Genomic DNA, 27271 nt, shown 5'->3' on the forward strand with positions numbered 1-27271 from the left:
GTTGGTTGGTCGAGAGAAGCGAGAGTTCCTGTGCCAGGTGAGAAGCGCCAGAAAAGGTGGGCTGAGCCGCCTTAGCGCACCATAGTGCGGGTGTGGCTTCCGGGATGCGGCCTACACATCGGCCGAAGCCGGGGGTTGAATTTTTGCAGCCGGCCGGAGCGTTACCTCAGGGAGGTGGGCCACAGGGAAGCCATAGCTGATGCTGCCTGTCAGCATGTGAATATCCCACTGCAGAGGCCCACCGCTGACTGGATCCACTCACCATCGGTGCGCTTCCCGGCATGGAGCCGCTGTGGATGACTGGGTTTCAGCGCTGAGGATGACTGGGTTTCAGCGCTGAGGAAAGCGCGCGCACTCTATTTTTCTGCTGCAGGTCAGGTATTGCAGCGTGGACGGTGCAGGGATAGAGAGACAAACCTTAGTCCACCATCCATTTGTTAGGGAGGTGGAGAGGAACCGTCCGTCTCCTTGTACCATCCGCTTTAACAGTGGTGAGACAGTGGGGGCTGCTCGGACGCCGAAGAGAGGGGCCTCTGTGCATCCACGGAGTTCAGCCCCCGGGTGAACAGGGCCAGTTGTCCGGCAATAGTCCTGGCTGGGGAAGAGGGAACGTGGAGGCGACACTCCATGTGCTCGTCCGTTCAGGGTGTGGGGAGATCGGTGCCCTTGAAGGGACCCGTCGTCCCTAAGAATCAGCCCAGGCGTGGCACGTCGCAGGAGAGGATACGGAGAGGCGACACTTTCCGTGCTCGCCTGTTGATGGTTCGGGGTGATCGGAACCTTGAAAAGATCCGTCGCCCCATTCGTCCGGGGAAAAAATCTGAATAGCAGACCCGTCCATGTGCCTCCTATGGACACGAAGCAAGAACTGGTTAGTGGAGAGCCAGCAGGAGGGGGTATACTGCAGGGGAGGAGCAAACTTTCTTTGTATCACTTAGGCCACATTCACACTTTGCGGCGTCCCTCTGCGGGTTCTCCCGCAGCGGAATTGATAAATCTGCAGGGCAAAACCGCTGCGGTTATCCCTGCAGATTTATCGCGGTTTGTTCCGCGGTTTCCGCTGCGGGATTACTCCTATACTATTGATGCTGCATATGCAGCAATATGCAGCATCAATAGTAATGTTAATAATAATAAAAATTGGTTATATACTCACCCTCTGATGTCCGGATCTCCTCGGCGCTGCACGCGGCGCTCCGGTTCCAAAAGATGCTGTGCCGAGAAGGACCTTCGTGACGTCACCGCAGGTCCTGTTCGCACAGCAACTGAGACCGGGCGGCCGCGTGCAGCACTGAGAGGTGAGTAGAACATGATTTTTTATTTTTATTCTTTTTTTTTTTTTTTTTTTACACTATTTATGCTTCCCAGGGCCTGGAGGAGAGTCTCCTCTCCTCCACCCCGGGTAGCAACCGCACATTAGCCGCTTACTTCCTGCAACGTGGGCACAGCCCCATGCGGGAAGTAAGCGGTTCAATGCTTTCCTATGGGTGCAGAATCACTGCGATTCTGCACAAAGAAGTGACATGCTGCGGGTTTTAAACCGCTGCGTTTCTGCGCTGTTTTTCCCGCAGCATGTGCACTGCGGTTTGCGGTTTCCATAGGGTTTACATGTTAATGTAAATGCTATGGAAACTGCTGCGGACCCGCAGCATCAAAATCGCCGCGGATCCGCGGGAAAAAACGCTAAGTGTGAACGTGGCCTAAGTGTCAGCCTCCTAGTGGCAGCAGCATACACCCATGGTCTGTGTCCCCCAATGAGGTGAAGGATAAATCACGTTGTATAAATTATATACATTTATTTGCATTTTGCAGTGAGGAATAAGTATTTGATCCTCTACCAACCATTTAGAGTTCTGGCTCCTACAGACCAGTTAGACGCTGCTAATCAGCTCGTTACCTACATTAAAGACAGCTGTCTTACATAGTAACCTTTATAAAAGACTCCTGTCCACAGACTCAATTAATCAGTCAGACTCTAACCTCTACAACATGGGCAAGACCAAAGAGCTTTATAAGGATGTCAGGGACAAGATCATAACCCTGCACAAAGCTGGAATGGGCTACAAAACCATAAGTAAGACACTGGGTGAGAAGAAGACAACTGTTGGTGCAATAGTAAGAAAATGGAAGAAATACAAAATGACTGTCAATGACTGTCAATCGACATCGATCTGGGGCACCATGCAAAATCTCACCTCATGGGGTATCCTTGATCATAAGGAAGGTGAACGATCAGCCTAAAACTACATGGGGGGGGGGGGGGACTTGTTAATGATCTCAAGGCAGCTGGGACCACAGTCACCAAGAAAACCATTGGTAACACATTACGCTGTAAAGGTTTAAAATCCTGCATTGCCCGCAAGGTCCCCCTGCTCAAGAAAGCACATGTGCAGATGCTTCTGAAGTTTGCCAATGAACGCCTGAATGATTCTGGGAGTGATTGGGAGAAGGTGCTGTGGTCAGATTAGACAAAAATTGAGGTCTTTGGCATTAACTCAACTCGCAGTGTTTGGACGAAGACAAATGCTGCCTATGACCCAAAGAATACCATCCTACTGTCAAGCATGGAGGTGGAAACAATGATTTGGGGGGGTTTCTCTGCTAAGGGCACAGGACTACTTCAGAATGGATGGAGCCATGTACCATAAAATCCTGAGTGACAACCTCCTTCCTTCCACCAGGACATTAAGAAATGGGTCGTGGCTGGGTCTTCTACCAAGACAATGACCCAAAACAAACAGCCAAGGCAACAAAGGAGTGGCTCAAAAAGTAGCATATTAAGGTCATGGAGTGGCCTAGCCAGTCTCCAGATATTAATCCCATAGAAAACTTATGGAAGGAGTTGAAGCTCCGAGTTGCCAAGCGACAGCCTCAAAATCTTAATGATTTAGACATGATTTGCAATGAGGAGTGGACCAAAATTCCTCCTGACATGTGCGCAAACCTCATTATCAACTACAAAAAATGTCTGACTGCTGTGCTTGCCAACAAGGCTTTTGCCACCAAATATTAAGCAAAAAATGGAAACTCAAAAACTGAAAAATCCAATGTGCAAAGGATTTAAACACTATTAACATTTTGAGCTTCAATTCAAAATTCAAAATAAATGAAAATGATTTTTTTTTCATAAGGTAGACTTAGATTATGCATCTTATTTTTAACCATCCCACAGCTGCTTTAGTGTGAGATATGGAAACCTCTTTTGTCTGTGGCACAACAGCACATTTCATGGCTTGCCACTTTAGCCAATTATTGCACATACACGGTTGTTCTATATTGAAATGAAAGCAAGTTACATAAATATACAAAGCTAGGAGTGATAGCTAATACTAGAGAGGACAGAGAAAGGATTCAGAAGGATCTAGATAAGCTTGAACAATGAGCAGCGACTAAGGCTACGTTCACATTTGCGTTGTGCGCCGCAGCGTCGGCGCCGCAACGCACAACGCAAATAAAAACGCAGCAAAACGCATGCACAACGCTGCGTTTTGCGCCGCATGCGTCGTTTTTTTCATTGAATTTGGACGCAGCAAAAATGCAACTTGCTGCGTCCTCTGCGCCCGGACGCGGGCGCCGCAGCGACGCATGCGGCGCAAAACGCAAGTGCGCCGCATGTCCATGCGCCCCCATGTTAAATATAGGGGCGCATGACGCATGCGGCGCCGCTGCGGCGCCCGACGCTGCGGCGAGGACCGCAAATGTGAACGTAGCCTAATAGAATGGAATTTAACAGGGAGGAATGCAAGATTCTACACCTAGGCAAGAAAAACGAAAATGACATCTACAAAATGCGAGGAATAGAACTAAGAAACAGCATGCGTGAAAAAGACTTGTGTGATGCAGCAACAAAAAGGAAAACACAGTTCTGGGATGTTTTAAGAGAAGCATAGAGTCTATAACACATGAAATAATTATCCTCTCTACTCCTCCTTGGTTAGACCTCATCTGTCTCCACCATGTATGGTTTTTCCTGAGGAAGACGTGCATTATACTTCGAAATGTGTCAAATAAAACCATGTTTAATTAATTCTCTGAAATTGGCATCTTCAATCATGAACAGCGCTAACAACTACACAAATCCTTCCTGGTTTCCACTGTCTCTACTGATCAGTCTCCTGTAATCAAACTTTCTACTCTCCAAACCATCCTGAATGTGGATTCCAGGGTCGTACTTCTGTCCAACTGCTTCACGGATGCCTCCACCTTGTGCCTGTCATTGCACTGGTTACCCATTTGCTACAGAATACAATACAAACTTATCTATCTCACCCACAAAGCACTCCACAGTTCTGCACAGGGCTATATCTCCTCCCTCATCCCTATTTATCACCCTACCCGTGTTTTCGGCTCTGCAACTAATTTAAGACTAACATCCTCCATAATCCTAACCTCCCAATTCCATCTCCAAGACTTCTCTCAGGCGGCATCAGCTTTCTGGAATGCACTACCCTGGCCTATCTGACTAATATCTAGCACCCACGCTTTGTAGCATGCTTTGACATCTCTCTTGACAAGCCTATAACCTCAATTCACTAACCTAACTCTCCCTGTTCCATCTTTCTCCATTTTCCTCAGAATCTGGTCCCTCCTATTCATCTGTGTCTACATCCTCCATGCATCCATGGAGGCTGGACCATACATAACCAGCACGTTTACCTATTGTGTCCCCCCTATTTCCTTATAGATTGTAAACTTGAGAGCAGGACACTCACTCCTCCTGTAACTGTTCAACTATGTGTCATTTTGTGATGTCTGTATGTTTGTACATGTCCCCATTTAATTGTTGGCGCTATATAAATAAAATTATTATTACCTGGGCCCATGTGCGCTCTTCGTCTGCACTCAACTACAAATATCATCTGCACGCACTCAGCCACAGCAGAAGTTTGCAGAAACTATGCGATTAGAAGAAAACTAGACGATCAGTGATCAGGCTAAATAGCCTGATATAGAAAAAGGGGGCATGTCTGGAATTTTATTCTATCAAAAATGTGTATTTCCCAGATCATTTAAATGGGATGAATTTTTGATCATGATAAAACCCCTATACGCAGTTTACTACAAAGGAAACAAGTATAGAGAGTAATATATCCAAAGCGCAAGAACTCCACAAAATATTTAGTAACGAATTTTACCTGTCTTCATTCTTTTTAACCTTTCTCGACCTGGAAAGCTGCCATTATATTGACTTTGTAGCTCACGTACAAACTCTGTGAACTCACACTTCCATGTCGAGATATGATGCAGTCTAGAGTGAGAATAAAAGTCTGAAATAAAATTGGAGTCTGTGGTTTTAGGCAGTTGTGGAGAGGCTGCCTTACTAAGCAAGTGTATGGAGGTGCTTTTTGTGCTTGAAGGCCCCTGGAGCAAGTGGTGAGCACCATTGAGTTTAGTTTTATTGTGCAAATGTGAGGAGGAGGCTGAGCTTGATTCTGTCCTGTGAAGATCCAATGAAGTATCTAGGTGTCCATTGTTTGGTTGTAATTGCTCTAAAGTGCAGTCCGTACAGCCTACATTAGGCTTTTCCTGCTGACTTGTTGACTGACGTCTACTTGTAGAAGAGTTAATTGAATGCACTGAGATATCCAGTGGCTTTAAGGCACCATTAGGGCTACAGTTGTGTCCATTGATGACAACAGTGCTGTCTTTGCAGTTCTGTTCTCTAGTATAATCAGAAAAATCTTCTAGACCATCTACTTTAAAATCTTTTTCCTCATCAGACTTTTGACAATCTTCTTCCCAACCATTTGTTCCATTTGCCTGAATGGTGCTTTCCGTAGAATGGCTTCTAAGGAGGAATCATAAAAACAAAGCATAAGAACGCTATAATGGCATTTCCAAGCCTGAACACAATCCTACACTTAAAGGGCTTATCTGGTTCTTTAAAATTCATGATCGTAAATTACGTAATAATCCTCTGCTCATCTATTCCATCAAGTAGTCTGTGCTGGCATTGTCCCATGCAGGGCCACAGTTGTGTGACGTTATGACAGCATTAATCAAGGCAGCAGCTTTTAGCAGCTAATTCGCTCTTCACAGAAGTAATTGTGGTTGCATACAATTTATCTGGCAATTTATAATAAGTGGGGAGTAAAGAGCGCTGGTAACAAAGCTTCATGAGTGATGTGACACTGGCATCCCAATTTATGAAGGCGGAAAGCGTAGGACAAGCTGCCTTTATGTGAAAAAAGTACATTACCACAGCTACATGTATTACTTACAATCTTCATTACGAATTGCTAACAATACTTACAACTTTTGGTTGCTGTCTTTTGGGAATTGGTCTTCTGGTTTGCATTTGGAAGTGAAGTTCAAGCTCTTCTGAACACTGGACTGCTTTGTATAAAGCTGGTAGGGAACGTAAGAAAGAAGACGTCCAGCTTTGATGCTGTTTTAAAAAAAAAAAAAAAAAGAGAGAGAGAGAGAAAGCTAAATTGCTTGTACCTATACCATGAATGTATGGTGGTTGCTTCATATTGAAACAGTGTCAATAACAACGGACACCATTATTTAGTTTTCACCATATGATTGATATTTTGAACAATAGACTTCTGTGCGATTAAATAGAATCCCTGTCTTCTGCACTATTTCACACTTTATTCCTGAATGATTACAGATATTTTGAAGCAGTATGAGCCAAATACAGTGCGGACAAATCAAGACACGCTTTGAGTATATCGGGAGAGAAATGGATGTATAGACAAGCTAAGCAAACTCAACGGCAAAACATGGTATACTGAACCTTTTACGTCATAGCCACATGATGTGTCTAAGTGTCTGATAGATGTAGGAAGCATCGGTGAGACCTGCTCTGATCTCCAGAAGAGGGATCCCAATCATCCCTTGTCCCAAATCACAGCCAGATAGCATCTTCAGGTGGAGAATGAAGGAAGGGACATGCATGTGTGTTGGTCTCTCCATAAACTCTCATCAGAGATTGGCTGATTCTGTGACTCCTACAGAAGTGAATGTGTGCTCCAACGCTTATTAGTTTTCAACCTGGATATGGCAGCCAGCAGTCTCCTCACCAGATGGGACAAGAGGTGAGACCCACATCTCTCCAGACATTTACAGACTATGCTATAAAATATCTAAGGTTGGAATACCACTTTGAGACACTTTTTTAGAGTTAAAATGCAAATCAGGATGTTACTTGTTGTACAGTTACCACTCAATACTTGGCTGTGTTTTTACTAGCTTTCCAGAATGGTGCATACAAGGGAAATAAAATTACCTTACCTATCTGTTATCCACTCAGGACGGACCACTTTCTCATCTTTCAGCTCTTTGATTTTGCTATTTGGGAGATTAGTTGCAATAATGTGGGTTGTTTTAGAACGTGAATAATAAACATGAAATTGGCCTCCATGAAGCATCATTAGATGTCTTAGCTGGTCTGCAGTTGGATCTGTAACAACAAATAAATTACAATGTAAGAAAGAAAGCGGGCACTGCTACTGTGTAAGTATCTATAAATAATATACAGGGTGCTACCTTTACGTCTTAAACATGCATGGTAAAGAAAGAAGAGAAAAAGAAGACGCAATGAGGGTGCACACACCTAATGTATATATGGAAAAAATACTTTATTGGAGCAACAAAGAGTGCACATACACATATAAAAACATCTAAAACACATACAAATCATGGCACAAAAGGGATCATATTGGCTGCATTTAGGCAAAATTCTATGTTAATACTAGTGGGTAATAAATGGTGTCTCTGTTAGAAGCCAAAATGCTGCATCAGAAGAAGACTGAGAAACTTGGGGTTTAAATACCCCCACATGGAATTTTGCCTAAATGCAGACAATATGATCCCTTTTTTTCATATAACAAATAAATTACATCACTTAACGTATATTATTTTTAGGTGTATAAAGTATAATCTTTGGAAGAAAACAAAACAAAAAAAAATCTCCAGAAAACATAGTAGCTCAACTGGGATCCTGGATCCTTACGTACATGAGCAGTAAGTATCTGACCGATATCAGACACCATCATATTAAAAGATAAAAACACCTGTGTGGAACCTGATGGGATCCATTAGGCCGCCACTGGTGTCCGCTGTTTGATAGTACCGTTACTGCGATGTGGGTTTTAATGTTATAGGAGACGAAGATAAAAGAGTAGTCATTCATTCAATGCTCCAACCCTTACTATATGTTTTATGTGCATCCACTTTTGGCACCAAAAATACCCCCATTTGAATTACGGTAATAACATTCTCAAAATTAGCTTTAGCGGCAAAACCTATAGAACAGAAAATTAAACATGCATTTGATTCGATACAGATTATTGCAATGCAGAAAAATTATGGACATGGTTAAATATTTCAGCAGATGTACTCCACATTTAAAGAAGCATTCCCATCAAAGATTTTATCCTCTTAAGATATTGAAATCATCATATTATATAAGTATAGCACTGTATACTTATGTGAAGACTATTGGAGATATAATTTCATGTCAATCATTTCTATCCTATTTGGCATGGTATTATAAAACTCCCTTCCTTTGTGCAGCAGGGACAGGAAACCTGGCTCAGCAGGTCATCCAGCAATCTAAAAGCCTCAAGGAGAAGGCTGGCACCTAGCTGTGCAGGTGATCAAACCTGAAAAGGCTGTGAGTGACAGATGTCACACCTTGAGCCAGCTAAGCTCAGAACAAAGGCTTGCTTGCAATATTGAGTCATGCTGAATCAAACTACCAAAGAATCCTTCTAGAACATTCTAGAAACATAATTCCATAAGGAGTTATGGAGATACTATACATTCTAGCCATACATTGTGCATATTTCCGAGATCCCTAGAACATGGTGAAAGTCTTCCAGTCTCTCAATACGTTCTACCACCCCAGGGTGGCAAGATACGTAAAATGACTAGTAGGAGCCAGGTAGCAAAGCCATGTTTGGTCTCAACATGTAGCAGGGACCTGGCCGGATCGGATGGTGCCAAAACCGCCTGCTAGGACCATCTTAGGTTTTGGAGTTTTTAGCTGCTAGATGCAAGGGAAGAGGATTTAGGTCCAGTCCAGGTGGCAAGAGGAGAGTGAGCATAAGGTGTTAAATTCTCATGTAAAGCATGGCCTATTGCTTTTTTTCCGGGGAGGTCAAGACAACATATCCTGTGGAGAGAAGTGAAGTAATAAAGGGGACCACCAGCCTCCCATTTGGCAACCCCTCCCCCACAAGCCAGGCCTTTCATCTGACTAGTAACAGACTCATATTCTGCATACTTTGTAATCCCACTATTTCTATTTCCATACTCGACCACTGTATAAGTATAACCATTGTGAACATAGTGTTTTGTCTAGTGTGCCCTTAAGGAGAGTAAATATATAATTAACCTTGGGCTACTCTTATCTCAATCCACATGTCTGTGTTCTCGGCTTAACTTTCCATACTACTGGGGCTGGTTTCTGGCCCAATATAATCCCATTAACGGACCGGGATTATATCCAACTAGGACCCAGTGGCAGTCTTACTGGGCTGGCAAGGCGATGTGTCACTGGTGCTAATTAAAGGGGCCTCTCAGCTTATCAGGGTTGTGAGCGAGTTTGGTGGCAAGTCAGTGACTGTGTGGGCTGCATCCTCTCACTCCCCGTGCCTCCCTGGGCCCGTGTGGACAGGGAGTGTCTCCGTAAAACTGTGCCAAGCTAACCTTACGTGTCCCCAGGGGGTGAGGAATGTCATGTTGAGCAAGTGAGAGCGCACCATGTGATCCCTCGGACGCAATAGTGACATCAGGCGGGGTTGGCGAGGTGCGGGTTCTTCACATGTGGTGGCAGCGGTGCCATGCTTCACAACTTACAATTGCTCATTTTGCCTTTCTACCCAGTTAATTCTTCTCTTTTCTCTGCTCTATATAGAAACAGGAAGTCTGATTTCCCTGCAGTTATCATTCCGATCTTCAACTCCTGACCCAGTAACTCCCTCCTCCCCAGGGACTTTTGCAGTGACTTATGACTTATACAAGGAAAATTGACTTCCTGTTTCTATATAGATCTTAGAAGGATTCAGCTAGTCACTTTTTAATCATATGATGTCATAGACCTAATAGAAAAGAATTAGCTGGGTAGAACAGGAAAATAAGCAAATCTAAGCACACATTTCTATATAGTATGATGATTGCAATATATTAAGAGGATAAAAATATTGATGGGAGGTTTTTTTAAAGGGAGTATGCCAGCAAAGAATGACTGTTGAAACCAAGTGCAAGCACTCAGTGCACCCTTGGCGTGGCCAAACATCTAAAAGCACCTTCCTACCTGTTTTCCCTCGATCACCGACCTCTCTTCTTTGATTGACAGCTCTGGCTTTAGAGCCAGAAAATGGCATAGACAGATGGAAATCAAATAAGTAGGCAGGTGCACTAGGATGTTTGGCCACGCAAAGGGGCACCAAGTGCTTGCTCTTCGTTTCAACAGTCATTCTGTGCTGACAGATTCCCTTTGAACATTGGCCAGTTTCAGATGGACACATTTTATCTATGTTACCAAAAACAACACCTGGGCAACCCGTCCTTCTCCTGCTCTCAACTTGTAATGACAAATGGTGCCCATATTTGTTTAAAGACTACATCGATGTATGTATACTTTTTTATGCAGTTAAACAATGATGTGGATGAATTGGGACCCACTATTAAGGTAAGTAAGGCCAGATAACACACTGAAATGTGTCAGCTTCATGTTAAAGGAATGCATGATTTTGCAGAACAGCTGTTCATTAGCAAAACAGTGTGGCTGATTCAGCTGTTCTCCTCCAAAATCATGACCCCTTTTAACAACCAATTTAAAAACTGAGTGGTGTCAGTGCTCCTTCATCTGGCCGTACCCCAAGTGGTATCCATATACACTATACCAGAGGTGTCAAACTGCATTCCTCGAGGGCCGCAAACCATGAGTGTTTTAAAGATTTCTTTAGCATTCCACAAGGTGCTGGAATCATTCTGTGCAGGTGATTAAATTATCACCTGTGCAATACAAGGAAATCCTGAAAACATGACCTGTTTGCGGCCCTCGAGGAATGCAGTTTGACACCTCTGCATTATACAATGTCTTCTTATACAAAACTACACAGTAAAAGTGGTTTACACCCCAACAGTTAAGTTCAAGATATATATGAAACGAGAATGACTATTTCTCACACCAATGTATATATGGATGTGCTACAGTAAACTGTATTATATTGGCTTCCTTATGTCCTGATGTGGTGTTCTTTGTTCTGTAATATTCCAGGCGCAGCACATAATACGAGGGCTGTATGAGCAGTCACACACAGGATGTGCTGTGCGAGGGTTGCTAGGCAGCCGAGTGTTTGATGCATGCAGAATGTGTACTACAGAGAGATACGGAGTTTGCCCACTGAAAAATTGTGAATGAAACCCAGCAGCGGCTTCTGCGCAGCCTAGTGACAATGACTTGTATGTAATTCAGTCTTCACTCACATCAGGAGGGGAGAAACAGCAATGCTATAGGAAAACTGAACAAAGCCCAGTATTTACAACAAGGAAGCCTGCACAACTACAGAGCACAGAAAAGAGGGAAAAAACAATCCCATCTATTTATACAAATTATTATTTACCTAATCAATAAATACCAGAAGGGAATATGGACAAAAAAAACATTTTGTAAATGATCAATGACTACTTTCTCTTACATTCCTGCTAAAGATCACTAAATATTTGCTGATAATTGCCAAGATCAGTCTAAGTGATCCACCAGATCTCTTATGGACAGCAGAGAACAAAGAATCTTGTTTTGATGTATGTAGATTTACATCAGTTTCCTTGTACATAGGCAATAATAATGCTGAAATATATTTGGGGGCTTAAAAAAAAAACCATACAGGGCAAGTAAGAGAGAAATGGTGGCCAGTGATAACATTTGCATGTTTGCCATATGTGTGTTAATGCCTAGGCATGTAACGTTTTTACTTGCAGCATTTGTATCACATAGTTTGGCGTATGTGTACATGTGCTAGGTTTTACTTTACTGCACTGATTTATCTCATTTATACCATACGGATCAGTATGTTCTCTGAATGACGGCATTTGCAGATAACCAATAATGCCCATGAAATCACTGATCTGTATCTAGAAATATGCAGGAAAGACACAGACTTCTGTGAACGTCTTCCAACCTCGCCACTGCAGGAAACCCTTGTGCCATCTCACCAGTGACATAAAAGCCTCAACAGCATCCAGGTGGTGAGTTTACATAAAATGGCACAAAAAGTCCTCTGGTGGGAAACTGGCTTTGATTTACATCTACAAAATATACCACAAAAGAGTACAAGGACCATACCTGTATAACCGTTCACATAAATGGAAACTCCAGTAAAGATGCTAGTGGCGGTTCCATCCTTCTCTTGCTGCAGCGGGGCATCTATTCGAAACTGCTGATCTAATTTCAGTGACTTAGCCGCAATGTATCCCTAGAATACAAGGGGAATGCAGATGGACCCATTTTTAATTATCGGTATTTGATCAATGGCTGTAACCAAACGAGAGTCAAGACTCCCAAAATACAAGAAAAAAAATGAGTGTGACATACGCAGGCACCCCAGCCATCATCGCTGCTGGCACGATTCCGCCACCCTCCTCGACGCATTGTGCAGGTCCTGCCAAGTAAAAAGAAACTAAGAGTTCATAGCTATAATCGATACTATGAGAAATGTGCTAAAATTATTTTCCTGATAAATAACCATGATATCAGACAAAATTATTAGTATTTGCACTGTGAACAAGTCATAGGAAAATGGAAAGGAGGATTTCATAGTGTTTCGGCACACATCACCTAAGTATTGAGCTCTCCTGCTGCAGACAATTTCTGTGTGCTAGGGCGCAGTTAGACGGCCATATAAATTGGAGGAAGAACACACCGCAATGGATGAATTGGCTGCGGCTCTCCTGACCCGAGAGTGACAGCTCCATAGACATATATGAAAAAGTCAGGTTCCGGTTGGGAGAGCCGCCTGCCAGGCAATGCATTGTAGTCCGACTTTTATGGCAGAGTAACTGCTCCTTTATGAAGTCCCCTTACTGATTACAGGGTGTCTTGCTCCTGGGTCCTCCCGCAATTAAAGGGAACAGTAGCAAGTTTTCAATTCTCCAGGACTCCACAACAGGGGAACGCCATTCTGCCCATAGAAATTAATAGGCTGTCGTGTTATACATAGACAAGACACATCTTTGTAGCCATTTTTTCACTCTGGCTAATTAGAGGGGTTGTCAGGTAAAATAAATTATCACTTATTCAAAGGAAAGATGACAAGTTATTAATGAGTTGTGGTCCGACAGCTAGGACATGCACTGACTGGCAGAACGGGGCACATTAGAATAAACTGGCAGAGTGCACGCACTGACCGCAGCGACATTTATTTTCTATGGGGCTGCTGGAAAAAGCAGATCGCAGCACTGACTGCCCATAGGGATGGAATGCTGTTGAGCATGGACACTGCTGCTCCATTATAACAGAGATATAAGTGACCTATTCTGCTGATTGGTGCCGGCCAGAGTGTTCGGGACTCCACTGATCAGCAAGTTATCACCTAGACTTTGGATAGGTGAAAACTTATTTCACTGGAGAACCCTTTCATGAATTAACTATTTGCAATATCATGGTCCAGTAGTAGGTCTATATCGAGATGCAGTCACCAACTTGGTTTCTGTTGAGAACACAACCCCATAGTGGATTTATAGGAGCAGGCTTTTGCATGGCTAGCAGCTTGGTTTTCTCCCCAGGGTCCTAAACAGGAACTGGATCAGTTACTAGATAGACAGAAGAAAGTTGGAAGAGATTTGCCAATGCTTCCCAGCATCAGAGGAGTTAACTTATTTTATATAAAAAAAAAATAATAATTGTACATTAAAAACAAGGCATTTCAGTGCATTCAATCCAATTTTTAAGATGGATAAATCCATTTGTTATTAGAAATGAATGACTCCTGTGCTCCTGGAAAGCTCTGGCAAAAATCCTCATTGCCCTCCTGCCTATCTGGTGACTCTAAAAAGATCTTTATCTATAATGACATAATCTTCGCACTGTACCAGTTACTATGGAATTCTGCATCAATCCATTCTATGCTTAAGAAACTGCCTGGAAGGAATAACATTGCAGAAATTGCTCCAAGATATTATATATATGTTATTTTTTTCTTTTTTTTTTTTTTTTTTTTTACAGAGAACACATCCCCTGTGGCAGGAGAGAGAAATGTGCCAGTGTTCAGATTTTTTCTATATTATACTATTCTACAAGGACGCAGATAATCAGCACTGTTATCTGATGCATATCCCCACGTGTTGTCATCCCAGCGGGGAATAGTGGTGCAATGGTCAGGGTGTGCTGTGTTGGGCAATACATTGCCCACTGCTGGACCATACCAGGTAATATGCCCTTGCTTATCAGCATATTTGGCTTAAGAAAAGGCAGGTAAATCACATGCACTCTTGGACAACGTGCCTTTTTCTGACGTAAACTAAAATTGCTGAATCTTCTATGTAAATGCAGATTAGACGGGAATACTAGCAATTTAATAGGAAGAATGTTCTCCTCAATGCCTTAATGTACTAATTCCTTAAGAATTGTTCATTCTGAAAGCACTAACAGGGGTTATGCCATAGAAAGCATTTATCCTCTAATCTGCAGTATAGGTAATAGATATGTGATCGCTGAGATCCCCACTGCAGAGACCACCACTGATCACTGGAAGAGGGGTGCAGAGGTCCCGTCCCTTGGCTCTGCTCCATTCAAAGACTATTGGACTGAGGGAGGCACCTGTGTACATCGCTCTGCTGCTTCAGTCGACCCCCTAGTCATGCCAGTGCATATGCTGATCCATTCAAAAGGTTTACGATCTGTGGTCAATGAAGGAATAATGGTCAAGGGACACCCATTCAAGTCGTCAAAAGGAGTCCAGACTGCAATGCACCAGCAATCATACAATTATCATCTATTCCTAGTTTGTCATAACCCCTTTAAGTCTCCTTTACACAATGAAATATTGGTTTGCCTTGTTGTACCATAAGACCATAATATTTTTGAGCAATAATTAAACAAGCTTGTATCTCTGGAACCACAAGACGGATTTAAAAACTAAAAAAATATGCTGCTCTCAATAGTTTGCAGTCTAAGTAAAATAGGAGCAAGACTGGATACTTATCATCTGCTGACACGGCCTCTTTAAGCAGGGAACTTTATGTCCTGAGCTCAAAGTCTCCACCTCGATCCAATCCTGCCTTTATACACTACTGAACATTGAAACTACAACACAATGAAAAGTGGCGTAATTATGGAAATTAATGGGTTGATAGCAGGGCCGGACTGGCTATCGGGCAAATGCCAGAAGGGCCGGTCCCTGTAGTGGGCTGCTTGGTCCCCTCCACTCTCTCTTCAGCAACATGCATGTCAGGCAGCATTAGCTCGCCTTGCCCACCATGATTGCACTGGAGAGCTGACACCAGCAGGACCAGGGGGTGGCGCCCTGCTGATTTCAATTATGCATTGCGATCATGTGCAGAAGGCAAGCGAATGCTGCCTGCTGTGCATGCTGCTGTAGAGATCTTAGAGATGACGATTCATCAAGCCTCTATACCAGGCCTGCGGAGAAGTCCAGGAGACGCTGCTCCCTCCTTCCTGTAATGAATTTGAACATTGTGGCACCTGGACTGCAGCAGAGAGCGCTAGTCAGCCCAAAATGATGAGGTCAGCATCTTTCACATTCCCTTGCGAAGATCTCTTCATGGTGTTGCTCATGTGGTCTCCAGACCAATCTCCAGCTATCATTGCATTCAAGACAAAAGCAGGATTCATTACAGAAGAGGACAGACCTTCATTCCAGCCTCCACTGCTGACATGCTATGCACAATGATAGTCTTTGAATGCGGTGGGGTGAGGTCAATGGAACACCTGTATCTGGATGTCTGGTTCATAGCCAAACGCCTGGGCTGTGGAGTTGGAGTAAGAGTCGGTGTTCATTATGGTGAAGTCAGAGTCAATATAAAATTAACCAACTACTAAAATATATAAAAAAAATTGGGTACAGTAGTACAGTCCAAGATGTGCTGTAAAGGTTTTCATAAGAATTTGGGAAAGTTATGAAATGTCCTATAAATGTCTGTTCTGTTCCTGATCTCCGCTTTTAGTGGAGATGAATCTGTGCTGCACTTTATGTACATGCTCAGTAGTGAGGCAGCGCTGGGGAGTCAGTGGTTTAGGCGAGATGAATCTGTGCTGCACTTTATGTACATGCTCAGTAGTGAGGCAGTGCTGGGGAGTCAGGGTCAGGGAAAGTGAAGAGTCTGAGGTTTGGCTTACCGACTCCACAGCCCTGCCTACAGTGTTTCTGAACTTGCCTCCCATAGAGTACTTCTGGGGCGTCATTGACCTGCAATTGCAAAGGGGGCTGCCAGCAGTGGATCTTGACGATTTGTGTGCCCAAGTGCATTCAGTATGGCAGACCAGTCCACAGACAGCCATTAATAACCTGATTGAAATAGGATAAATTGAAATCTCATTTTATACCATGCAAAGAAGTGCATTTCTGAATGTGGTGTTTATACTCAATACTAAATAAATTTAGATGTTTTGAAAACATTGTTGCCATTTTTTCATAATTTGTATACTATTAACATGTCTTAATTCTATAATTTCCATAACTCCACGAATTTTCCTTCTTGGTGCTGCAATCTCAATGTTGAGGATTGTATAATGCAGAATTGGAGACCTTACTGAGAAGCTTTTTTTCAGACATGACCCTTGATTTGACAGGAGGGCAACAGAGTGCACTCAATGTCACATGTCTTGTTTGGAGCAGAGATGTGGCTAGAATGGAAGGTCAGCTCTACTAGTTTATCATGTAATGGAGATCCAATCAATATGTCACAAGTGTGGAAAACCACCTTTATATGTTCCTTCATACCATTTTTTGCCACTTTAAAAACATCATGTATTTCAAATGTTTAGGCTTTTGGGTTTGTGTGTTTTTTTTATTGTGTACATTTTATAAAGAGCATGCTGCATTTAAAAAGATAAAATCACCTATGACAAAAAAATACAAAAAAGAATAATGATCAAAACATTAAGGCTGTGTGCACACGTTCCGGATTTTTCGCGTTTTTTTTCGCTATAAAAACGCGATAAAACCGCGAAAAAAAACGCTCACATTAAGCATCCTATTAAAAGAATGCAATCCGCAATTTGTATGCGCATGCTGCGTTTTTTTCCTGAGTGGAAACGCATTCCGGAAAAAAACACAGCATGTTCATTAATTTGAATTGCAGGAGTTCCGCACACATAGGAGTGCATTGATCCGCTTACTTCCCGTATGGGGCTATGCCCACCATGCGGGAAGTAAGCGGATCATGTGTGGATGGTACCCAGGGTGGAGGAGAGGAGAGTCTCCTCCAGGCCCTGGGAACCATATAATTGTTTTAAAAAAAAAAGAGAATTAAAATAAAAAATAGTGATATACTCACCTTCCGATGGCCCCGGAGTCCTCCCGCCTCTCAGCGGTGCACACGGCGCCTTCCATTCCCAGGGATTCTTTGTGCGAAGGACCTGGGATGACGTCGCTGTCACGTGACCGTGACGTCATCCCAGGTCCTTCGCACACAGCATCCATGGGAACGGAAGCCGCCGCGTGCACCGCTGAGGAGATCGGGTGACGTCGGAAGGTGAGAATAACTATTTTTTTAATTATTTTTAACATTTGATCTTTTTACTATTGCTGCATAGGCAGCATCAATAGTAAAAAGTTGGTCACACTTGTCAAACACTATATTTGACAAGTGTGACCAACCTGTCAATCAGTTTTCCAAGCGATGCTACAGATCGCTTGGAAAATGCTAGCATTCTGCAAGCTAATTACGCTTGCAAAACGCTAGTGTTTAGCGTTTATAAAAAATGCCAATTCCGCATGCGATATACCCGCGGTAGGAGTTGCAGAACTGCCGCGGAAATTTCCGGGTCAATTCCGCAACGTGTGCACTTAGCCTAAAAAAAGAATGGAAAAAGCCACCAAAAGACATTGAAATGTAGCGTTTAGTGATGAGCGAATATACTCGTTACTCGTGATTTCCCGTGTACGCTCGGGTGACCTCCGAGTATTTTTTAGTGCTCGGAGATTTAGTTTTCATCGCCGCAGCAGAATGATTTACAGCTATTAGTCAGCATAAGTATATGTGGGGGTTGCCTGGTTTCTAGGGAATCCCCACATGTAATCAAGCTGGCTAACAGATGTAAATCATTCAGCTGAGGTGAAGAAAACAATCTCCAAGCACTAAAAAATACTCGGAGGTCACCCGACCGTGCTTGGGAAATCTCGAGTAACGAGTATATTCGCTCATCACTATTGGCATTGAACCCAAGTGAGCTTCATATGATGGTCTGAAAAGAGAAATAGGAAAAAACAGCACTGAGCTTCATCAGTAAAAAGATCCTCATCTGGGGTGTGAATCTGGCGATATAGTTTATAGAAGAGACAACTATTTTATCTTCTGGATATATAATCAGCAAAGAAAATGCACATATTGAAATGGAGAAATCAGAATTGCAGGAGTCAAATCTACAGGCTACCAATAGTCATTAGCGAGTGTACTCGTTGCTCGGGTTTTCCCAAGCACGCTCGGGTGGTCTCTGAGTATTTATGACTGCTCAGAGATTAAGTTTTCATCGCCTCAGCAGCATGATTTACAGCTAGTAGCCAGAATGATTACATGTGGAGATTACCTAGCAACCCCCACATGTACTCAGCCTGGCTAATAGCTGTAAATCATTCAGCTGCCGTGATGAAAACTAAATCTCCGAACACTAACATTCAGAGGTCACCCGAGCGTGATCGGGAAAACCCGAGCAACGAGTACACTTGCTCATCACTAGCTACCAACTAACCAGCTGTCACAGGTTTACCGCGACAGAGAGGAGCCAGAAGACGGCAGTGTCCGATTTCTCCTACTCCTGCATTGATTACAAGCACTTCACCTTCATATTAAACAGTGCAGGTTTCTTTTAGCTGTACAGTGGTTAATCTGCTCAGTTGAGAGCGGAAGCTTTCCTGCATTAAGGCGTTCAGCTGTTCACTTTTAGCCACTCATCTCTCCTGCATTAAGGCTCTCAGCTGTTCACTGTTAGCCACTCATCTCTCCTGCATTAAGGCTCTCAGCTGTTCACTGTTAGCCACTCATCTCTCCTGCATTAAGGCTTTCAGCTGTTCACCGTTAGCCACTCATCTCTTATGTAATATGGGCCCTGACAAGCACTCCTTGCCAGAGATAGCTTCCCGCTGCATAGTTTGGAAATGGTGATTTGATGTAGTTGTTTGAGAAGGCGTTTGGTGGATTTATCGGAAACTGTTGCGAGACTTTGGGTGTGTGCTAATCCCCTTCTTCTCCTACTTTGGCTTTTCCCCATCCTCCACTCCCCGATGCTTACCTCTGCTGTTTATGTGTGTATATTTGTATGTTTGGTATTTTCCTGTATCCCTGTTTGCATTACCTTGTTAGGCCTCTTTCACACTTCTGTCTTTCTTTTTCTGTCACAATACGCTGAGATGACATAGCGGTCTCGCGAGACCGCTACGTCATCGGGTCATTTCGCAAGGCATTACTGGGAACAGGAGCATCACGAGCATCGGGAAGGCTGCGAGGGAGGTGAGGTGAGAATATCAAGATTTGATTTTTTTAAATTATTTTTAACAAGATATCTTTTTACTATTGATGCTGCATAGGCAGCATCAATAGTAAAAAGTTGGTCACACTTGTCAAACACTATTTTTGACAAGTGTGACCAACCTGTCAATCAGTTTTCCAAGCGATGCTTCAGATCGCTTGGAAAACGCTACGGATCCGTCAAAAAAACGGATCCAATGCATCCTTTTTTACAATCTGCACAGGATCCATCTTTTCAACATTTTGGCGGATTGTGACTGATTGTAAAAAACGGAAGTGTGAAAGAGGCATTAGTCTGGTTGGTGTATTACAGTACACTAATACTCCCCTCTTCCCTGGGTGGGGGAAGGGTACAGACTGAGGGCAGATTCAGGAGCTAAGGCAAGATACATGGCCCTGGCGTCTTCACTGTCAGAAGTAATCTGGTAAGCAGGGCGAGCTAGGGCGTCCCTAGCGTTAGGGACAGTGAAGGAGCCTCTGCTCCCGGGATACCCAACAACAGAGTTGTGACACCAGAGTTGTGCATTGGAACAGACGAGTAATTTCTCACATCACAGGTTTTGCACATCTATGGTGACGTGCAAGAACATACATGGCCTCCATTGATCTTCAGCCAAGCATCCTACATAAGATACTGAACAATCAGGCCATAAACAGAAATGTAAGCCCGCTACATCTCGGGTTCATGTCACCAGCGTCTCTTAACTATACAAAGAACATTGAATACATCAACATTACAAGATGACGGGTCTACGTTGCTCCAATGAAACTGATATATGGGCTTTGTGTACAGTGTATAAACTGTAGCCTGGTACAACATTCAGCCCAGAAAGTCACCCTTAATTATTGGCAGCTCAATTTACCCTACTCTTCATTGCACTAATCAAAGCAGGTTATAAATGATAAACATGTGCACCTTCTCGTTTCAGAGGTGACAGCACAGACACGTGTAACAATAATTGCTAACCGCGCATTTGCAAAAATTTGGGAGCAGCGGGGGGACTTTTTTCCCACACCACTTTTTCTTCTAATGGTGTCCTCAAATCAAGAAGAACACAATATCGTATGACTTGCACTAACTGGAGGTGAAAACCTACTTAAAGCAAACTGAAGGGGCAGTTTATTATTAAAAAAAAAAAAAAAAAAAGTCAAAGGCTGGAAATGCATGAAAAACATTCCCTTCCTGCTGAATCACCTTCTGCTCTAGTGTTGCCTCACCACTGCTCTGTAAGGCTATGTTCACACTTTGCGGTTTTTGCTGCGGATCCGCAGCGGATTTGACGCTGCGGATCCGCAGCAGTTTTCCATGCAGGGTACAGTACAATGTTACCCTATGGAAAACAAAAACCGCTGTGCCCACATTGCGGAAAATCCCTTTAAAAACCGTGCGGAATTGCTGCGGAAAAAAAGAAGGAGCATGTCACTTCTTTCTGCGGATTCCGCAGCGGTTTTCAACATGCACCAATAGGAAAGTGCTGTTGAAAACCCGCAGAGGAATCCGCAGAAGAAACCGCAGGAAAATCCACAGTGAAAACCGCAGCGGTTTTGCACTGCGGTTTTTCCAAATCCGCTGCAGAAAAATCCGCAGCAAAATCTGCAAAGTGTGAACAAGCCCTTAGTGTTTGCTGACAGAACTGCAGCGGCGACCTCCTGTACATATCATGTGACCACTGCAGCCAATCACTAGGGTCAAAGGTGATGCAAACCTAGACAGCACGAGACCGATGATGCTAGTGAATGGCTGCAGCAGTCACATTGTAGGTCTACAACTCTGTCCCCAAAGAATTTAAGAGCAGAAAAGGCGAGGCTGGAACATTAATGTGTTAGTAGTAAAGATTAGTTTGTTATTTACAGTAATGTAGGCAACAACTGTGTTCTGCCTGGTGCAGGGGGCATGGCTGGCATGGTCTTTCTGCAGAGATCTCTGCCATTCTCTGACCCCTCTCTTCATGCACTAGTATCAGGCTGGAGCTACATGGTGACCTTGGACGTGACACAGGTCACCCGGCTAGAGACTGATGTATGCTGCAGCATAGGGTACAGCTAGGTACTTCAACCGTGGCGAGAAAAATCACAAAAAAATCCAAGTGGCTCCTGGCTTTTCGCTACTGTCAAAGCACCTTGTGGGTGGCAATGTGACTGCTCTCACTTGTATTACGCTACGATGTGGCAGCAGCACACAGTGATCTTTGGCCACACGACCAGTGCCAGAGCCCATAGTGGTCATGCAGCCCCAGCCTTATAAATGCTCAGCTAGGGTATGTCCACAACGGACACATCCGCGGCAATAAAATCCGCACCCCAACGTGTGTCAGTAGCAGCTGCTCTTAGGTCTCACAGAATAAACCTGGGGACAGATTCATATCACAACCACATGAACCAAATACACCAGTGCAGGCAGCAGTGACACAGGACAGGCAGCAGTGACAGCGCAGGCAGCTCATGGAAAGCAGTAATGACACAGGGCAGGCAGCAGTGACACGACAGGCAGCCATTGGCAGGCAGTAGTAACACAGGACAAGCAGCAGTGACACAGGACAGACAGCAGTGACACAAGACAGGCAGCTGATGGCAAGCCGTGACACAGAACAGGCAGCCGTGACAAAGGACAGGCAGCTGATGGCAGGTAGTAGTGACACAGGAAAGGCAGCAGTGACACAGGGCAGGCAACTCTTGGAAGGCAGTAGTGACACAGGACAGGCAGCAGTGACACAGGGCAGGCAATAGTGACACAGGACAGGCAGCCAATGGCAGGAAGCAGTGACAGGGCAGGCAGCCAATGGCAGGCAGTAGTGACACAGGACAGGCAGCAGTAACACAGGACAGGGCAGGCAGTAGTGACACAGGACAGGCAGCAGTAACACAGGACAGGGCAGGCAGTAGTGACACAGGACAGGCAGCAGTAACACAGGACAGGGCAGGCAGTAGTGACACAGGGCAATCAGCAGTGACAGGGCAGGCAGTAGTGACATAGAAAAGGCCCTCGATGACACAGGACAGGCAGCAGATGGCATGCAGTAGTGACAGGACAGGAAGCAGATGGCAGGCAGCTGTGACAAAGGGCAGGCAGCCGATGGCAGACAGCAGTAAGACATGACAGGGCAGGCAGTAGTGACACAGGGCAAGCATTTGTGTCAGGGCAGGCAGTAGTGACAGGATGGGCCCTCGATGAAACAGGGCAGGCAGCAGTGACACAGGGCAAGCACCAATGACAGGGCAGGCCCTCGATGACAAAGGACAGGCAGCTGATCGCAGGCAGCAGTGACACAGGGAAGGCAGCGGTGACATAGGGCAGGCAGCCAATGGCAGGCAGTAGTGGCACAGGGCAGGCAGCCGATGACAAGAGACAGGCAGTAGTGACACAGGGCAGGCAGTAGTGACAGGAAAGGCAGCCAATGGCAGGCAGTAGTGACACAGGGCAGGCAGCAGTGACAGGACAGGCAGTAGTGACACAGGGCAGGCAGCAGTGACACAGGGCAGGCAGCAGTGACACAGGGCAGGCAGCAGTGACAGGACAGACAGCAGTGACAGGGCAGGCAGCAGTGACACAGGGCAGGCAGCAGTGACACAGGGCAGGCAGCAGTGACACAGGGCAGGCAGCAGTGACAGGACAGACAGCAGTGACAGGGCAGGCAGCAGTGACACAGGGCAGGCAGCAGTGACACAGGGCAGGCAGCAGTGACACAGGGCAGGCAGCAGTGACACCGGGCAGGCAGCAGTGACAGGACAGGCAGCAGTGACAGGGCAGGCAGCAGTGACAGGACAGACAGCAGTGACACCGGGCAGGCAGCAGTGACACAGGGCAGGCAGCAGTGACACAGGGCAGGCAGCAGTGACAGGACAGGCAGCAGTGACACCGGGCAGGCAGCCGATGGCCTGACACTACAGCGTGGCCGGCTGACAGCTCTGCACTGGTCACGCTTGTGGAGCAGCCCTGCAGCGGGCACAGGGGGAGGAGCTAGGAGCAGGGTGTACGCCCGCGGGAGTGCGGGTCATCCCAGGCCAGTGGTCACATTACACAGCCGCGCTGCCGCACACATTAGCTCCCGACCACTCACCGTTCTCCCAGGCTGAGCCCAGCATTCCCAGTGTGACACCCTGCTCCCAGTCGGTGTCAGCAGACGGCGCAGTTCACTGTGTGGCCTTTGTCATGTACGAGCGACAACACAAGCACAACCGTCTCCGAGCGGCCGGTCCGGGAGGTCCGTGTCCCCTGCACCGCTTCCTGTGTGTCGTCTGTCCCCTCCTCCGTACGGCGGCTGTCTCTCCCGCCTTCTGTCTGCACCTCCCCCGGCCCTGCTCTCCCTCCCCAGCAGTCCCTCTCCTCACTAAGCTTTATTCAAAAGGGACAAAACGAACAGAGAGTCAGAGAGTCGGAGAGTACTGGCGGCTCGGCCTGACGGGTGCGCAGTGTGCTCTGCAGATGTGTCCTCTGTGCATTCATGTGATGCCCCGTCCTCCCATTATAGTTCTCACTACCTCAGACTTGCTGCTGTCCTTAAAGGTCCCAATGAATAGTAAGGGTAGAATTGAAGGGGTATTCCACAGGAAAGGTGATGACTTCTAGCCTGCTGGGGTCTGACCACGGGGCACTAGCCCATCTCCAGGACAGGTAGTAGCTATATACTATATATATACTTGGGCGGACTGACTGGCGTGGCTCCGATCCATCGTAGGGGTCAGTGATCTCTGACCTTCCGGGGTCTTTGATTAGCCGGCTGTCATCTATGCCGCAATGCTGATGTGCCAGCTTGGCTAATAGCAGTGCAGGGGACCCCGGAAGGTAAGAAATCCGCGATCCTCCTATCCATCAGCAACAGACTACGGACCTGGCCAACTGGCTGGAGCCCCACAAATTGATCTGCCCAACTAAATAACTTTCTGTTTCTGGAATACCCCTTTAACGGGAACCTGTTCCAACTCATGCTGCTCAGATCCCAGGACGCGCGAGTTCACGTCAATAACAACTGTAGCTTTGTTTTACTCTTAAACGATCTGTTGTTTCAAAGAAAACATAATTTGATAATCCAGCTAGAGAGTATAGGGAGAGGTCTGACTAGTCCAGTGATGCCCCCGCCAGCCTCAACAATGTGCTCCTCCAGGTGATGGAGAGGTCCATCTGTATGTACACTCATGGAGGAGCCCTGCCAATAAGGCCACGTGCTCACATTCATAGATTCATGGACTGGTAGAGTTGGAGGGGACCTCCAGGGTCATGGTGTCCAACCCCCTGCTCAATGCAGGATTCACTAAACCATCTCAGACAGATGTCACCACCTCTCGTGGCAGCCTGTTCCACTCATTGATCACCCTCACTGTCAAAAAGTTTTTCTAATATCTAATCTGTAACTTCTCCCTTTCAGTTTCATTCCATTGCTTCTCGTGTTTCCATGTGTAAATGAGAATACGTATGATCCCTCTATACTGTGACTTGACTTCAGATATTTGTAGACGGCTATTAAGTCTCCTCTTACCCTTTTTTGCAAGCTAAGCATTCCCAGATCCTTTAACCGTTAATCGTAGGACATACTTTGCAGTCTGCTCACCATCCTAGTAGCTTTTCTCTGAACTTACTCCAGTTTTTCAATGTATTTTTTTAAAATATGGTGCCCAGAACTGGACAGAGTATTCCAGATGAGGCCTGACCAGGGAGGAGCAGATGGGGATAATTACTTCACACGATCTGCACTCTATGCTTCTCTTAATACATCCAAGAACGGTGTTTGCCTTTTTGTGCTGCTACACTGTTGACTCATGTTCAGTCTGTGATCTATTAATATACCCAAATCTTTATCACACGTACTGTTGCTTAGTTCTATTCCTCCCATTCTGTAGATGTAATTTTTGTTTTTCTTGCCCAGATGTAGAATCTTGCATATCTCCCTGTTAAATACAATTCTATCTGAATCCTTTCTCTGTTTTCTTTAGTGTTGGGTATCCCTCCTAGATTTTAATTATCTGCAGATTTGATTAGTTTACCTTCAGTTCCCTTATCTAGATCATTTATAAAAATAGCACCATTGGGGCCAGGACAGAGCCTTGTGGTACCCCACTTGAAACAATCTTCCAATTGGATGTGCACCATTTATTGCCACTCTTTGAGTATGATCAGTGAGCCAGTTATGAATCCACCTAATCGTAGCCTTGTCAATCCCATACTTGGTCATATTTTCAATAAGGATATGAGATGCTTTATCAAATGCCTTGCTGAAGTTGAGATATACTATACCTACCGCATTTCCGATTACATCATAGAAGGAACTTAGATTAGTCTGGCATGACGTGTTTGCTACAAACCCATTCTGGCTCTGGCTAATTACTGTATTCTTATCCAAGTACTTACATACATGCTGTTTAATAATTTGAAATATCTTTCCTGGTATAGAAGTAAGGCTCACTGGCCTGTAATTTCCTGGCTCCATCTTCTTTCCTTTTTTGAAGATAGGGAAAACAATTGCCCTTCTCCAATATTCTGAGACTTCTCCTGTTTTCCAGGATTTTTCAAAGATTCTGTCTAGTGGTTCTGCAATTTCTGCTCTTTCAGTACCCTAGGATGTAATTCTTTTGGACCAGGAAATTTAAATTAGCTAAGTGTTCCCCCACCATATCTCTGTTTATAGATAGTGTGGATTCTTTCATTCCTTCAATTGCACCGTGTAGGTCAGTTGATGTTACAATTGCTTTCTTAGAAAACACAGATGCAAAATAGAAATTTTACAATTTGGCCGTCTCAACATCATTTTTGACCACTTCACCCTTTTAATCCTGTAAAAATCCTATAGCATCTTTGACTTTTCTTTTGCTTTTGACATACCCCCAAATCCTTTTTTTACTGCTTTTGGTCTCCCTTACAAGCTAGCTGGCTTTAGCTCTTCTACCTCTTGCCCTGCATTCCTTGCAAACAGCATTATATTCTTTAGATATGCCCCCTATTTCCATTTTATATACATTTAGTTTTTCCTATTTAACAAATGGTCTCTTTAAATTCTTCCAGTTCAGCCTTCTTTTTTGGGATTGTTACCAATTTGCGGTGAGAAATTCATTTAGCTAAATTTCCCAGCCTTCTTGGACATTTCTGTCCTTTAGAACATCCAACCATTGGACATTTCCTACCCTCTTTCTGAGTCCATTAAAATCTGCCTTTCTGAAGTCCAACCTTAAAGTCTGAGCCCTCGCTGGTCTTCCTCCTCTTGTAATCCAAAATTTGAGGATAACAACTATCGGTCTCCTAAATTCCCCGCCACCTATTTACTTCCTCAAACATTTGCTCCCTGTTGGTAAGACATAGGTCCAAGATTGCAGATCCTCTTGTTCTCCCTTCTACCTTTTGAAAGATAAAGTTGTCAGCAAGAAAATATAAGAATTTTCTGCACCCAGTACTTTTGCCTGAGAGGGATTCCCAACAAATATCTGGATAGTTAGTCTCCCATGATCGCCTGTATTGTAATGGGTTTATAATTTGTAAGATTGTTATGGATAAAAGAAATTATTTGCACAAACTGAGTGATCAATTACTGATTTAATTATGAATTTAAAAGAAACGTTACAATAAAAGATTACAAATAACAACTAAGTTTCAAACAAAGTAAAAGGAAAATTAAACAGT

At 44.5% G+C, this 27271-nt stretch overlaps 1 protein-coding gene across 1 annotated transcript in view; it reads right to left on the reverse strand.

Moving 5' to 3' along the window:
• REV1 (REV1 DNA directed polymerase) overlaps positions 1–23975 on the reverse strand; it is an 81806-nt gene extending 57831 nt beyond the window's left edge. Inside the window, exons 1-6 of the mRNA XM_077296543.1 lie at positions 23724–23975; positions 12554–12620; positions 12305–12434; positions 7240–7408; positions 6254–6388; positions 5136–5788 (exon numbers count right to left, since the gene is read on the reverse strand). Of these exons, the coding sequence (XP_077152658.1) occupies positions 5136–5788; positions 6254–6388; positions 7240–7408; positions 12305–12434; positions 12554–12610 (1144 nt within the window). The 5' untranslated portion in view covers positions 12611–12620; positions 23724–23975. The remainder of the gene's footprint in view (positions 1–5135; positions 5789–6253; positions 6389–7239; positions 7409–12304; positions 12435–12553; positions 12621–23723) is intronic.
• Between the last annotated feature and the right edge of the window lie 3296 nt (positions 23976–27271).

This window comes from Ranitomeya variabilis, chromosome 3, assembly GCF_051348905.1.
Source record: "Ranitomeya variabilis isolate aRanVar5 chromosome 3, aRanVar5.hap1, whole genome shotgun sequence".
NCBI classification, from domain to species: Eukaryota; Metazoa; Chordata; class Amphibia; order Anura; family Dendrobatidae; genus Ranitomeya; species Ranitomeya variabilis.